At 31.4% G+C, this 16,580-nt stretch overlaps 2 protein-coding genes across 3 annotated transcripts in view; one reads left to right on the top strand and one right to left on the bottom strand.

Moving 5' to 3' along the window:
* The first annotated feature begins 444 nt into the window (after positions 1-444).
* Positions 445-16,580, top strand: part of LOC127069875 (uncharacterized) — a 50,373-nt gene continuing 34,237 nt past the window's right edge. The window contains exons 1-6 of one of the 2 annotated variants that reach the window (XM_051007494.1): positions 454-557; positions 921-1,155; positions 10,000-10,650; positions 10,960-11,499; positions 11,831-13,383; positions 13,783-13,865. In XM_051007494.1, coding sequence (XP_050863451.1) covers positions 10,165-10,650; positions 10,960-11,499; positions 11,831-13,383; positions 13,783-13,865 — 2,662 coding nt within the window. In that variant the 5' untranslated portion in view covers positions 454-557; positions 921-1,155; positions 10,000-10,164. Of the gene's footprint in view, positions 558-920; positions 1,156-9,999; positions 10,651-10,959; positions 11,500-11,830; positions 13,384-13,782; positions 13,866-16,580 lie in introns of both variants that reach the window. The other variant, XM_051007495.1, reaches the window with a different exon arrangement.
* LOC127069899 (probable 39S ribosomal protein L24, mitochondrial) overlaps positions 6,376-16,580 on the bottom strand; it is a 45,744-nt gene continuing 35,539 nt past the window's right edge. The window contains exon 6 of the mRNA XM_051007565.1: positions 6,376-6,418. The gene's annotated coding sequence lies outside the window, so the exon portion shown is untranslated. The remainder of the gene's footprint in view (positions 6,419-16,580) is intronic.

Genomic DNA, 16,580 nt, shown 5'->3' with positions numbered 1-16,580 from the left:
AAAAAGTTTAGGCAAGGATAGGACAGATTCAAAAGGAGAATAGATAATGGTGAGAAGGAGAGAGAGATAGAGAGAGGGATAGCTAGATCGAAAGAATAGAAAGAGAGAAAAAGATAGAAGTAGATAGATAGATAGAAAGAGAGAAAGAGAGAGAGAGAGAGAGAGAGAGAGAGAGAGATGGCTAGATCGACAGAAAAAAGAGAGAAAGAAAGAGAGACAGATAGAGACAGCTATATCGAAAGAAGAGTGAGAGGGACAGAGAAAAAGAGAGATAGAGAGAGAGAGAGAGAGAGAGAGAGAGAGAGAGAGAGAGAGAGAGAGAGAGAGACAGATAGATAGATAAAGAAAGAGACAGAGAAAAAGAGAGAGAGAGAGACGGTGTTTGTAATCAAAGGGGCGATCCGCACTGTAGTGCGGCGTGGAAGAAAGTCACAAGGCACTCTCGAGAGCTCGGCAGTCCGGCACGACGCGTTGTCCCGAATGCACGTCGAACCATCGATTTCCGCGTGTCGAGGCCACGTGATCGGTAAACCAACGGAGCTTCATACTGGAGAACGGTACGCGTCGTCTTATACGTTCTCTCTCTCTTTCTCTCTTATTCTCTAATTTCCTTTTTTTTCCATCTTTTTCTCTCTTTTTTTCTCTTTTTTTTCTATCTCTCTGTCTTTATCTTTCTACATTCGATTATCGAAAATATACATTTCATATATATGTATATATATATGTTTTTTTATACATATGTATGTATGTATGTATGTATGTATGTATATTTTATAATATTTATAATTTATATATACATATATATATATATATGTATGTGTGTGTATAGAGAGAATGAGATAGAGAGAGAGAGAGAAGAAATATTATTTAAAAAATAATTTATTTATTTATTTATTTATTTATACATTTTCGACTTTTAGAATTTGGTGTCGCGTCGGGTTTGAAAGATCTTCTTTGATTATATATAATTCTTCTTCTTTTCTTCTCTTTCAATTTTTTCTTTTCTCTTTTTTTTATTTTTAATTATTCGACTCGAGTGTAATTAAAGGGTAATTGAAAGGGAAGAGAAATATCGATAAAAAGTGATTAATATCTGGATCGAGGAAGAAGTTGAATATATATCTTTTCATTGGATCGAGGATTTACGAGTGAATGGTAGGTTGCACTATGAAATTATGTTTGAAAGTGATTAGAGAATGACTTTTCTTTTCTTTTTCATCGGTTTATTTGCAAAAAGTTTATTTTATATTATATGAATCGATCGTAGATCTCGTCGTTAGTATTGCATAGAGTAATGCAAATGATCGAGGATACGAAATGATTTATACTTTTCTTTTCTTTCTTTTCTTGTTTTGTTTATTTTATATTTAAAAGTTTTAAATGATTATTTTATTTATTCGTGAACTATGTTTTATGATTCGGATCATAGATCGTTAATTTCAGATCATCATTGTTATTGTATTTAAAATTAATATGTGTTAATAAATAGGAATGATCGAAAGATATCGAAAGATTATTTTATATTTTTTAATCATTATTATTAATGTTTATTAATCATTAAATTTATAATGAAAATATACTCGTTTTTTATTTTTCGATTAATATAAATCATTATTATCTAGAAACGAAATGATCAAAGATATTGATCAGAATGATCGAAGAGATCAGACAGACATTTGTTTTTATTTTATTTTATCTTATTTTATTCTGCATTTTTTTCTTCTTCTATATTTATATATAAACATAGACAAATTTCAAGTAGAGGTACATTTCTCTAATAGACTTTCTACTTTTCAAACCACCATAAATCACCATCATTCTTAAAATATTTACCATAAAATCTCACTCGTATTAACACATTTACCAAAACATTTTTTCTTTAATAACGTAAATTTAATTGAACGAACGATTATTATACGTAGGATCTATACCTACGATTCATTTATACATGACATAGATCTTAATCTAAATTTTAATGAGTAGAAGAAAAAGATCCATTGAAGAGATCGATCTACCCAACTCTCTCTCTCTCTCTCTTCATAAATTTTCTATAAATTTATTTCTTCCTGTAAAACTTCCTTTAGAAATATTAATCATAAAAATTTAACGAGCATTGAATCTTTTACCAAATCATTATTTCTTTCTCTAATAACTTAAATTTAATTAAACAAACAATTATTACACGTTTCACTTACGATTCACATTTACATATTAAACATCTTAATCTAAATTTTAACGAGTAAAAAATGATCTATCGGTGAGATCGATTTGATCATTTCTTTCTCTCTCTTTCTTTTTTCCTATAAATATTTTTCTCCGTGATGAACTTCGTTTTAAAACAATTACCATAAAATCTCACTCGTATTAAGTACTTTTACCAAATCTATTTTTTTTTTCTACAACAACAAAAATTTAATCGAACGAACAATTATTGTTATTTAATTATTATACGATATATATATATGTGTGTGTATGTATCTACGATACGCTTTTACATGTCATGGATGTTAATCTTAATTTTAATGAGTACAGAAGAAAAGGATCCATCGAAGAGATCGATCTATACTCATCTCACTCTCTCTTTCTCTCTTTCTTTTTCTCTCTTTCTCTTTCTTTTTCTTTCTCTATAAATTTTTTCACCTGGTAAAACTTCGTCGAAAGTGTCTAGACTTTCCAATCCGTGTTCTTTCGTCGTCCTTCGCCGAGGAAAGATATTTTCGAGTTATTCGAAGGATTATACTTGGAAAGTGAAAGGTCTTGGTCCATGGAAGCCATCGAGTGTTTGTATATATATATACAACATGCATACATACATACATACATACATACATACATATACATATACATATATATACATATATATATATATAAAATATATGTGACCTCTCTCAATCGTAAAATCTGGAGATATCTTGCTAATGTCGAGAAAATATATATATAAATCTATATATTATTTATATATATATATATATATATATATATATATATATATATGTATGTAAATATATAAAGATTAGATACGTGAGTTCTTGTAGTGTTATCTGCCATTACGCATTAATAGATCCTACGTAAAGTTTAATCCTCTTAAGAATGATGCTAAAGGTTTAAATCTATGGCTTCGGTGAAACTTTGTCAATCGATCGAAACTACTATCTACTATGTGTGTATTTAGCGTATCCATGTATACGATTCTTTTTTTTTTTCGATCAATCATCCTTTTCATTTTCTTTTTTTATCAAAAATTAACAAAGAGAGAGGGAGAGAGAGAGAAAGAAAGAAGAAAGGAAGAAAAAGATTGATGAAATTAGATTGGACTTTTTTTTTTCGTAAAAAATTTCAAACAATTAGCATAAACGTTAGACAAGAATCCAGTTAAACACACTGTCCCATATACTTTCGTTTAGATGTTCTCCTATACATGGTATTTTCACACATTTTCGAATGAATAGGAAATCACCCGAAGAAAACCAGTTTCCACGTTCGGAATCTGAACGATCATGTCCATTGAATGGCAATACACCAATCTAACGTTGAAAAAGAAAGAAAAAAAGAAAAAAACACAACGATAGTATATACCTAACATTAAAAATTATTTTCTTCTCGTTGGTTTTTGTCGTCAAAAAAAGATTTGAATGAAATCTAATGGCGTTTCAACATAGGAATCTGAACGATCGCGTTCATCGAATATCAATCGTTTGAAAGAACTAATATTGATTTAATTTTTCTTTTCCTTTTTATTCTCCAATAGAAAATTTCCATAGAATCTAATGATATTATTCATAAAAATCTCTACGATCGATTCGACGATAAAAATGTTCACGTTTGCTTTCCTCTCTCTCTCTCTCTCTCTCTTTTATATTCTCACGAACGATACAAAGAAAAATCTAATGGCGATGATTCGGTTGGAGCAAGTAGACATTTTCCTATAGCTTTAGCAAAAGGTATTTTGACCTCCCGCATGGATAATTATTCTCGATCGCGTGAAAGTCGTCGAGCTGAGAGAACGAGGAACCCATCTATGTAATGCTATCTGTATACGTATAAACGTATATAGTCATATATACATGTATATTGTATGTACATGTATCGAGTTGGTAGGAAGCCACCGTTAGAAGAGAGAGAGAGAGAGAGAGAGAGAGAGAGAGAAAGAGAGAGAGAGAGAGAGATCGTTATGCGCACCGGTTACGGGTATGTTTGCCGATTAACGTCCAGGAACCTTCAAGAGGATCGAGGAAGTTGACCACTAACTTGTTAACTTACTCTTTTCATCTATCATGCTTTATTTCTAACGATTATACACGTTTTTTTTATCGATAGAAACGATTAACGGGTTTACGTATATATTATATATATATATATATGTATATTGCTATTTCCTGTAAATTTGGAAATAGATAGCTTTGAACCGGTTGAAGAACAACGTTCTACTTAAAATTCTTAAAATTCGATGGTTCTTTTATTTTGTTTTATAACGAACAAGGAATTCATGAAAAACTCGATCGCTCTTTTATTTTTTATCTTGTAATATTAAAAATGTGTAATTGTAATATTAGAGAATTAGTTAAAAGTTCGATCGCTCTTTTATTCCGTAATGTAATATTACAAAGTTATTTTAAAAGTGGTTCGAATGGACTTTTGTTTGTTTTTATGTTTACTTCTTTTCTTTTGTTTGTTTGTTTGTTTGTTTCTTTTTTTTTTTTTTTGTTATATTTTCTTTCTTCTTCTTTTCCTTTTCTTTTTCTTTTTTTGCTCGCAAGTTGCAAGATATACGAGATGGAGACTGTCGAGCAAAGTAGAATAGATAAAAACATGAAATGCGTAATAGTTTCTTAAATTTCTAATCAAGCTGCCATTTCTATACATACACACACACACACACACACACACACACACACATATATATACATGTATAAATCTCGTATTATTAAATAATATTTAAAAAATTTATTTAAAAATTATTATCAAACGAAGAATTAAGATTCAAGCTGAACTTTTATATTTTAAGATTATAATTTCTACATCGATGTTAGAAATATATACGTAGATACAAATATCAGATAAATATTTTTATGCAAAAGTAATTGAGGACGACTAAACAGTCGTCGTAGAATTGAAATAATGAATGAAACACGCCTTCAAATGCTACAGACCATGTCGGAGAGCATTCGTTGCGTAAACCAACATATTGTGTTAACGTTCGCTTATGGTTGGGAAAATGTTGAAGAATTCCAAAGCTGTGAATCTCTCTTTCTCTCTTCTTTTTTTTCTCTCTCTTTTTTTTATAAACATTTCTAAAGATCTTTACAGCTTCCAATTGAAATTAATTATTAATTCGTGCAGATTCAATTGTTTCTGATACGAAATCTGTTTTAACTCTGTTTCTCTTTTTTGCAACATTTAAAAAATGCAAAAGTTAAAAAATTTGAACACTCAATTACAACTGTTTGTTCATTCTTATTTCCATCTGTTTTTTTTTATTTCTATTTATTTATTATTTCCTTCAATTTTTTCGACGTACGATTATTTTTATTCGTTTATTTCCCTTTTTCAATTTTTACATTAAGAACTCTTTAAAGTATTCCACTTTATTCTTTCTATTTCCTTTATTTTTATTCCTTTCTTAATTTTAGGAACGACGAAATTATTTTTTATTCTTCTTCCTCTTCTTCTCCTTCCTTCTTTTTCCTCAATATTTCGATATCTCTTTCCTTTTCTCTTTCTTTTATCCTTTGTAAACGTTATCGAAAAAAAAAAAAATTTCTATCTTTCTGAAATAAATTTTCAAAATGATTTCGTATAGCGACCTTTTTTTTGATTAGTCGAGAAATGAAATCGTGTAAAATTGGACGAATCGAGTGCACGAATCGAATCTTTCCTTTCGCAATATATTTTCAGTCGTGCTTCGATGCCGAGAGAAGGTAAAAAGAGAGATAGAAAGAGACAGAGAAAGAGAGAAAGAGAAAGAAAGACAGAGAGAGAGAAAGAGAAAGAAAGACAGAAAAAGAGAGAGAGAGAGAGAGAGAGAGAAAGAGAGAAAGAGAGAGAAGTTAAGAGAAACGAGAATGCGCCGCTCTGGCCCTCGGGCTACGAATTCCGTTAGGCGCACTTGTGCGGCTCTTCCTTCTCTTTCTCTCTATCTCTTTCTATCTTTCTGTTTCTCTCTCTCTCTCTCTCTCTCTCTTTTTGCATGCTTCAAGAATTTCTGTCGAATTTTATATCTATATATATTTTTGTTATTTTTAAAATAGTCATTTTACGATCTTATCAAAAACATTATTCTCTAAATAGAACGTTTAATATCGAATAAAAGAAGATTTTATTTTTTATAATAATGAAAAAGAAAGAATAAGAACGCATTGTTTATTTTTTTATTTCTTCTTCTTCTTCTTCTTCTTCTTCTTCTTTTTTGGTTTGATATCTATGGAAACATCGCAAGAATATAATTGATTTTGAATTGAAACGTGTGTATACGTTTTTCTATGTGATTTATTGAGATAATCGTAGTAACGTGTGCGTCAGATAATTTATATTATTTCTTTATTCTTTGACCATAAGTATACTTTATATTTTCTTTTTCTATTATGATCCTCAATGTTTATAGATCTGCTTTTTTATTTTATTAATTTTATTATTATTATTAAAACAAATATATTATTTATGATAATAAGAACTTGAGAGATGCAATTTAATTAAAAAGTTTCCTCGATTATTCCGACAAACTTTTTTTAAATCTGTCAAAATTACTGTGAAAGAGATTTTAAATAAAAAAAGAGAATAAAGAAAAGTAAAATATAACCAGAGAGACCATACGAATAAATTATCGTAAATAATTCAAAAAATACTATTAATATTCGAGATGAATAAAAATCGAATTTGAAACGCGAACGATCTTCAAATCCCACGATTTAAAGAACTGATCGATTGAAAGAACAGATCTACGATTTTTACTTATGTTTAAATAATTTCTTTGACTTTCCAAGAACGTGACCCTTTTTTCTTCTTTTCTTTTTCCTTATTTTCTCACGAATAAAGACGTAGTATAGAAAATGAATGGTTGTCATTTGGTACAACGTATGATAAATCAGTGAGTAGTAAATGATAACGTGAGATCAAAGTAAGAAAGTAAAAGAGACACTTACACACATTGACATACACTATCATCATACATATATACACACATATCCTGATATCTATATATATATATATATATACACGTATCAGAAAGTCGTCGAAGTCTTTATTATAGAAAATTTCTCACGTGAGATGTTACGGTGAAAGATTCACCTATATATGTATGTATATATATATATGACCGTCAAAAGTAACGATCAGCTGATTGCTTGACAGTAACCCTAGGTCAATCTACTTTCTACTTCTCTCACATTCTCTTCTAAGATCAGAGGTGATTCTGATTGGCGATTTAAAACATACTTTCACAGTAAGAACATCTTGTGTCCTTACTATGTACTTATATATATGTATATATATAGTGTTCGATTAGTGGGGTCTCTCGTTGATTAGGGAAAACAAGAAAGTTTGAAATATTGTCACCCTGTGATTTTATTCGATCGGACTCCGATTTGAAAGAATGTTTTTTTCTTTTTTTTTTTTCACAATTCACATGCGGCTTTTTAGTTACTTTTTTTTCTTACTTTTTTTTTAATTAATCTGTTAAATATTCGTCATGAAATATGATCTATATATTGATATCAGTAAAGAAATATTTTTGTTAATGATTTGTTGATAATTTGATTTGTTTTTTTTTTTTAAATGATTTGATGCAAAAGTGTTGTTCGTGATTGGGCAATAAAATATTAGATTTGTTAATTAATAATATTATGAAGATGTATGATTATAGCAGGTTAAAGGATCGTTATGAGTTTAATAAAATTATCTGATTATTTGATCTTTTAGAAAATGAAGTTAATTTTATTGAGAATGCTTGAACTTAAATGAAGAAAGTGCAAGCTAGATTTAGATTAGAATCTAGAAATGAAGGAGAATAAATGTGTAATGAATGAGATAATAAAAAACTAGATCATCGAGTTTCATTGTTTATTATGTAAATGATGTAAATGAGGCAACTGTGTAACTTCTTTGTCTTATTCATATACTAACATATTGTATATGTGGAATGATTAGAATGTATTAGAATTAGTTTATTCGATTCACAAATTTTCTTTTTCTCTCTCTCTCTCTCTTTCTCTTTCTCTTTCTCTATTTAGATTTATTCATTAGAAAATTTCAATTGATAATTTTTCTAATAAACATAATTCAATACTTAAACAATTCAATTACAAATTATAAATATATTTTTGTATGATATTAGAAAAACTTCTCGAAAGAAATATGAATTAACTTTCAAATCGTAATATTTACATCATATAATATTCATCGAATAAACTAATTATATAAAACTAAATTTCTCTCTGAACGTTGTTATCAAACAAAAAAAAAAAGTAAAAAGAACAGAACAATTAGAATAAAATAAAAAAAGAATAAAATAAAAAAAAAAAGAATCACTGACATAATTTCGCATGAGGTATACTTTCTAAAAAAAAAAAGAGAGAAAAAAAAATGAAAAATCAGCGCACTGCAGTTGCATAATCACTAAAAAAAAAAAAGAAAAAAAAAGAAAAAAAAAAGGAAACTAAACTATATCAAACGAACGATCGATGCAATTCGAAACAAACAGGATGAGAAGATTTCCTATGATCGGATCACGATTGAGAATCATGATCGAAAGTTAACGAACGAGCACTAACAATAACTTAAGTACTTAAGAAATCGTAACTCGTCTTTTACGAGCGGATACCTAGCACGCGATACCCGTAATTATTACGTTGTAACAGACCCATGTTTCTTTATTTCCGATTGGTAAAGAACTAACAAAATAAGTAAGTAAGTAAGTAAGTAAGTAAGTAAGTAAGTAAGTAAGTAAGTAAGTAAGTAAGTAAGTAAGTAAGTAAGTAAATTAGTACTCATACGTATAAATTCGTTCAAGAAAAGACAATTGCCATGAGAGAGAAGAAAAAAAAAACAGAGAGAGAGAGAGAGAGAGAGAGAAAGAGTGGGGATAACGAAAAAAAAAATATATACACACAACAAAGAAACAGGTACTTAGAAGCGTATTAGAAAGGAACTTAAAACTCGTTCAGTGAGACGAAGAAGAAAAAGAAAAAGAAGAAGAAGAAGAAGAGGAGGAGGAAGAACTTGGTCAGGCGAACAGACACGTTGCATTTAAAATTCTCTAATGATAGTCTAAGAAAATCTTGATCCAACGTGACACGTTTCTTGATCGTTAGTATAGTACAGTATTAGAAATGTTTAACCAACGATTAGTATTTCTCACGTACGTACTTTTAATGGAATCAAAGTTATATATGGAATCGAAGTTATAATAATAATAATGTACAAATTAGTTTATGATTGTGTATATTCAACGTGTGTGTATATTCAAATTAATTAATTATTTTCTAATTCTAATATGTCTTGGTAATCTTAAAAACTTTATTACTTCGTTTATTATTATTATTATTATTATTATTATTATTATTATTATTATTATTATTATTATTATAATTATCATTATATTGTTATCGTACAAGTTATAAAATCAACATTGTTCGTAAATTAAACGAAACCAAAATCGATATAAAATTTAATTGGGAATTAACTTGAGGAAAAAAAAAAGAAATGAGTGCATACTACGAATGTAATACATACATAAGCAAAAAAAAAAAAAGAAAAGAAAAGAAAATAAGATCAAAGTATCGTACTCGTTTAACGAAACAATTACGTTAACGGTGATTTCACATAAAACCTCAATTGATCATCAGGCCATTCACTTATTTTGATCGCAAACCATGTAAATACCAGAATACATCGATTGAATTTATATTACAATGCCAGTTACAACAGGACGTTGTAACCTGGTCACGTTGTACCCGTTGTAGTTAGTTAAAAAACGTTTATACGATCTACCAATTTGTTTTTCAGGGAGTGGCCAACATTCCGGATCAGAAAGATCATCGTACGATAGATGACGATGATGATGACGACAATGTCAACGACGATAATGATGATAACGTTGATGACAACGATTATATTGACAAAGATAACGATTATGACGATTCGAACGTTTTAAATTGAATCAACGAAAGAATGGAAGTTGGCAAGGGTTCGGTCAAAGAGGATTTTGTTACGGTGGTGAGCGTTGGTAGTCAATTGGCCAATGAAAATTTTGTTACGGTATTATCGATCGGTAATACTCATGGAAAAAGGGATGACGAAATTTTATCAACGTCTGTATCAACGCCAACCCCATTATCGCCAACGTTATCGTCATCGTCATCCTCATCAACGACGGCAACGATTACGACTACGAGTACAACAGCGACTATTGCAACAACGACGACAACTACAACGACAACAACGTCAAAACTGATTAATGGTATCGCGGAATATCATTTGGAAGAAGAAGTCGAAGTGTACAGGCTACCGGGTGAACGACTTGGCTTTGGATTGAAATTCGAAGGTGGTAACAAGACGTCCGAGCGCGTTAGAAGATTATTTGTACAAAGTTGTGCCGAACAGAGTCCTGCCAGTAGGGCTAAGTGTTCTTGGGGTTCTTTGGGCGAGGGTGACGAGGTAAGAAGTATATCACTGTTCTTTTCTGTTTCTTTTTTCTTCGTCTCTTTTTCAATATCTTCCTATTAAATCCTACTAGAAAAAAAAAAAAAAAAAAATGTCTATCCACTGTTACGCAGAACTGATCCGTCAGCTGTTACGTAAAAATTGAATATCTTATTTGATAGTTAACAGTTAAGAGATAATAGTTAAAAAGAAAAGAAACAGAAAGACAAAGTTTGTATTACAATTCTTCTAACGAAGGAATGATGTTTAACGAAATATAAATTTAGAGATGCAATTATAACAAGTGTTCGTCATTGATTTCAGGTATTATCGATCGACGGTGTACCAGTGACACACATGACTCGCCTGGATTGCGTGAGAAGATTGAAGGAATCTCAATTGGTGATTAGGTTGATGGTTAGGTGTCGTGGTGCACTTAGACCGGAAGTCGTTAGTGCGGAGAGAAAGGCAGCGGCTGCTGCAGCAGCAGCAGCAGCAGCAGCAGCAGCAGTGGCAGCAGGAGTAGGAGTAGGAGTAGGAACAGGAACAGGAACAGGAACAGTAGCAGCAACAACAACGACGATAACAACAACGGTTATCAGCGATAGAAAGAGCAAAGTACCACCGGAATTACCGGCTTTGCCACCACCGGTTCCACCCCCGGTACCACCAAGAAAATTGAGACAAACCCGTGGCTTAGCCGACGGCGAAGCTAATCCAAGTCCGGTTAAGAAATCTCAAAACAACGTTGGTATCGTAGGCGATACTAAAATAATCAATGTCAGTCCTAAGGAATCACCGAAGGTTTCACCGAACGATTCAACGTCCAAACGATCCTCGCCAGATCTTGCCAAATCGAAACAGGTTGTACGAGGTTTTCATAATAGATTGTTCAAAAAGTCGATTAAAAGAATTCAATTGCAATGTAAAAATGGATTTCTAAACATCTTTAATCGAATCGAATCAAATCGGTTTAATTTTACGATTAAAACTGCGATTGCGTTTGAAAGTTTCTGACAAAAAGATTGTTTTGCAATGGAATTTCTTAATCGGAAATTAGAAGAATCGAATGAAAGATTTGTCGTTAAGACTTTGATGGAGTTTTACCGGCGATATTAAAGTTTTCGATTGATTGATAAACGAAATAAAAGTCATCTAAGAAATCCTATATGAACTGTAATCGTATTTATCGTAGGAACCACCGGAAGCAATGGTTTATTTAGACGCCAGATCCCAATGTGGCTCGACTCAAGGTAGTACGTCAGACGACACAGGTAGTTCCATGTCAACGGTGGTCGATAGATTCTCGAGTTCCGATCGAGTATCAACGATCTCGACGACGTCTACGGCTTCGACAGGATCAGAGCAGCAACAGCAACAGCAACAACAACAACAACTACTACAACACCAACACCAACACCAACAACCGCAACAACAACAACAACAACAGAAACAACAATCGATCATATGTTCCTTCGAACAATTGGAACGCGAATTGTCATCGAGCCATCCACCCGATTATTTGTTACGTCGACTTGCCAGTTCGGAAGCGGTTACCCACGTTGAATCACGTGGTGAGGTTGAAAGGATAACAGCTGTTGTAGCACCCAATACCGTGTTAATAGAAGAAACGATAGCCTTACAACCACCTTTGAGCTTTCAAGATGCCCCATTGAGTTACGGACACGAATCGATACCCGATTTGTTTTACGCGGCTGATTTGGCGGCTGATTCGACGACGCATTTCCGACCTATCAAGGACGACGCAGATATGGTCGAACAAGTGGTGAACGAGGACGAAGGAGATTTAGAAGAGGAGAAGGAACAACAGCAGCAACATTTGCCACGTCCTATCCCAAGAGAAAAAACACCGCCTCCTTTACCAGCGAGAAACCACGTTAACAGGATCAACGTGATCAATCAACGAACGATAACGATTAATAACCTTGAACCGTCTATCGTCAATCTCGTCGATAATAACGATTTAAGGAACGATTTACCTGTACTGCCACCAAAACCATTGCCACGAAAGGATGTCAAAGGTAGAAGGAAGAGACCACCACCTCCGCCACCACCCCTACCACCACCACCACCCCCTATACCCAGAAGAGAAGTTTCTTGTCCTATCGTTAACGAGCCGAAGAAACAATTAACAGACTCGATCGATTCTTCTTCGTACGAATCCGATCAACAATTTCATTTCGATGATTTCAATGATCATCACGAAGGTACGAATAAAGTTTTAGAGATCATTGAGATTAGAAAGGCAAGGGCATTCTCGCCTAACAAAGATATCGTTAGATCTTACGAATCCGTTGTAAAGGTTTTAGATAATGATCGATTTAATAATAACGATCTTGTTACTTCGATCATCGAGGATCCTGCGAAAAAAGAGATTAAAAAGATCGATGAGCAGGTGGAGGTGGAGAAAGAGATAGACGATGACGACGACGACGATGAGTCTTTCAAGGACGCTGTTTCTTTGAAAATAAATGACGCCATTGTTAACGATAATACGATGATCTATCGCGAAAGCGAAGACGACGAAACTTATAGATCATTGGATGAGGTTAACGATGATCTAAGAAAAAACAGCGTAGATCGCGTCATAACCGACGACGACGATCCAGAGATCGTACAAGACGACGAAAGTACCGACGACAGCGACGACGGTGATTACTATTGGCAATCTAATCTTGCTACTATCGGCGAGGAAGAGGAAACTAATTCTTTGGAATATGTTTCTCTGTGAGTTCATTTCTCCGTCTCTATTAATTTTGTTTATTTTTTTAAATGGCGTCGAATAAGATCCATCAAATTTATTTATTATAATTAATCGAGCATGATCGATTTTATGTAAAATCGATCGAATTAAAATTTGTTTTTCTTTTTCTTTGCATCGTCATTGTTATTGATTTTATTAATCATTTTCATTTTTCATATTCAGCTTTAATCTAACGATTTAATGATTATTAATGTAATTTGATTTATTTTAGTAAATCAATTGATTTATTAATTTTTATTGAGGTATTAGAAAAATGATTAGGTAATTAAAAAGAAAGAAAGAAAGGAAATAGAATAAATCTAATCGTATATGTATATCTAATACAGGTGCATAGATATTTATATTTGTCCGTGTCTTTGTAGAGAGAAAAAAATAGAAGATGAGGGCAAAGAGAGCAAGGACGTAAGGAGATCGAACGAGATAAAAATTGATGACCTCGAAAACGGTAAGAAACGATTCTAAATCATCTCTAAGTCTTAATTATGTATCCGTTCTAATCTTAGGAATGTTTTAACGATCAGAAAATTCATTATAATATCATCAATACCGATCTGCGAAATATCATAAAAATATATATAAAATATATACATATATATATATATATATATATATATATATATATATATATATAAAGTAAATACGGGCACGTACGAAGAATTAAAATTAATTAACCAAAAATGAAATAAACAAATAAATAAATAATTAAATAACAAATATCTCTAGAATCTTGAAAATACGATTTTTACAAATAATTCTCTTCTTAATTATTTTTCATTTATTTCTATTCTTTTCTTTTTTTTCTCTTTCGCCCTTCCCATTTAACAAATTTCATTTCCTACTTTCTAACTTGTTAGCCATTAGACAATTGTCTACGAGATACTATATCTATATGTTGAATCAAAGAACGTACATTGTTACAAGTCTCTCGTTATTTAAGAAGCAAAAGGCTATCGATCATCCCTCTCTCTATTTTTTTTTCTACTTTGCGAATTAGACGTTTTACCAAGAGAGAGAGAGAGAGAGAGAGAGAGAGAGAGAGAGAGAGAGAGAGAGAGAGAGAGAGAGAGAGAGAGAGAGAGACGTTTTACCAAGGAAAAAGAAAGAGAGAATGATAGAAAGAAAGAGAAAGGAGAGAGCAAAAGAGAGAAAGAGAGACACAGAGACAGAGAGAAAAAGAGACAGAGAGAGAAAGAGAGAAAGAGGATAGTTTATGATTCTTATTCGAGCGACTTCTTCTCGTGGGCGGAGAACTCAACGAATGACGAAGGCACGATCGAAAGGAAACATTACTCGATCTATCTTCAAGTTCTGTTCTCTTGCATAGAGAATTTCCACGTCGAAGGGTGCGCCCCTTAACACGCCTTTGTCTTTATTCCAAACTGTCTCTCTCACTCTCATTCCCTCTATTTATCTCCCTATCTCTATCTCTCTCTCTCTCTCTCTCTCTCTCTCTCTCTCTTTCTTTATATATCGCGTAACCTTTGCGTTTTGTAAAGTGCGTTGAGTGGGTGTGTATACCGGCTGTCCTCGTTCTTGCAAATGTTTTCCTTTGATATTTTTTTTTTCCTTTATTCATTCTCTTTCTCTGTCTCTCTCTTTTTTTCCCCCTCTTTTTTCTTTTTCTTTTATTTTTATTTTTTTTTTTTTTTTTTTTTTTTGGAGATCACTCACGTAACGATCTCAATCATTTCTTTTTCTTTTTTATTTTGTTTTTCTTTTCTCGTGCATTTTTTATTTGTTTGTCCGTTTGTTTGTTTGTTTGTTTATTTATTTATTTATTTATTTATTTATTTATTTACGCAAGATCTCTCTCGTAGGAGTAATTATTATACTTTGATGTGCGTGTCTGTATTTGAAAGGAAATTTCATTCATTCTCTTTTCGTTTTTTCTATTCTTTAATTTAATTCCTGAAAAGATTCGACCGATCTAAAAATTAATATGAAACGATTATCTAATTCTAATTATGATGATTTAATTTATACACGCTTTTTAAAATAATGTCCGAGATAAAGAGTAGTTGGTAGTATAAAACAATATCGTGGAAAAAGAAAAAAGAAAAGAAACAGAAGAAGAATTTTCTTTTTCGCGTCGTCCTAAATTGCAGAATTTTTAATTTCACCAAAAAAGAAAAAAAAAAAGAAAAGAAAAGAAAAGAAAAAGAATTCGGTTTCGTTAAATTTACATACCGAGTTAAGAGAGAAGAGCTCTTTTATAAATAAATAATAATACGTTCTAAAAGAAAATCGTGTATAATTTAGAAAAAAAAAAAATCTCCGTTTTTACAAATTTGGGTCATCATTCGCATTAATCGCGTATACATATAGGATTCTAATCGCCGGAAATTCGTATTATATACTTAAACTCGATTGCATCAACTATAAAAGTATATTTAAGAACTCTTTTACATAAAGTTCGATACGTTTATACCTTGTATATTACATACATATTTTTATTTATTTAATTAATAGAAAAAATGATTTTCAATAATGCTTTAATTTTTTAATTGTTGCACGACATTGCAAATAGATAATGATATATCCATATAATATATCATAAAAAACGTTTGAAAAGTAATATAATATCTCGAATTTATTTATTTTATGTACGATACGTGTGCGTTTGATGTTAGAAGGTGGGTGTTAGAATGAAACCATTAAGAGTCATTGAAGAATTCCAAAGTGAAGCCTGCGCAATCGGGTCCGTTTGTTTTCCGGCTTCTGTGTGTAAAACAGAAGTGAGTTTTGTTAAATATCAAAGTGCCATCGGTTCTTTCTGGGTGAGCAAATAATTTAAAAAGCTTCTCGTAATAATTAAAATTAAGAAAATATATATTAATGATAATAAGAATAAGAATAATAAGAATAAAACAATAATATATAAATCTTTCGGGGGTTATTGTCGTGTTACAATTATAAAAAAACGAAAAAAAAAAGAACGATTATCTTTAGAACGATATTTAAAAAATATCTTTCGAGTTCTTGTATGTAACAACAGGATCGGCCGAAAATTCCTACGGCGTTTATTTATTTATTTTTTTCTTATTTTTTATTCATTTCTTGTACGAATAACTCTCTCTTTTTTTTTTCCAAATGTCTCAACGAATGAATCTCATTAATCGATTATATATTTCGTTATTTATCATTGACATACGTACGTACG

The sequence above is a fragment of the Vespula vulgaris genome, chromosome 17 (genome assembly GCF_905475345.1).
Source record: "Vespula vulgaris chromosome 17, iyVesVulg1.1, whole genome shotgun sequence".
Lineage (NCBI taxonomy): Eukaryota > Metazoa > Arthropoda > Insecta > Hymenoptera > Vespidae > Vespula > Vespula vulgaris.
The sequence above is the reverse complement of the archived record's forward strand: the minus strand, read 5'-3'. Positions and strand labels throughout refer to the sequence as shown.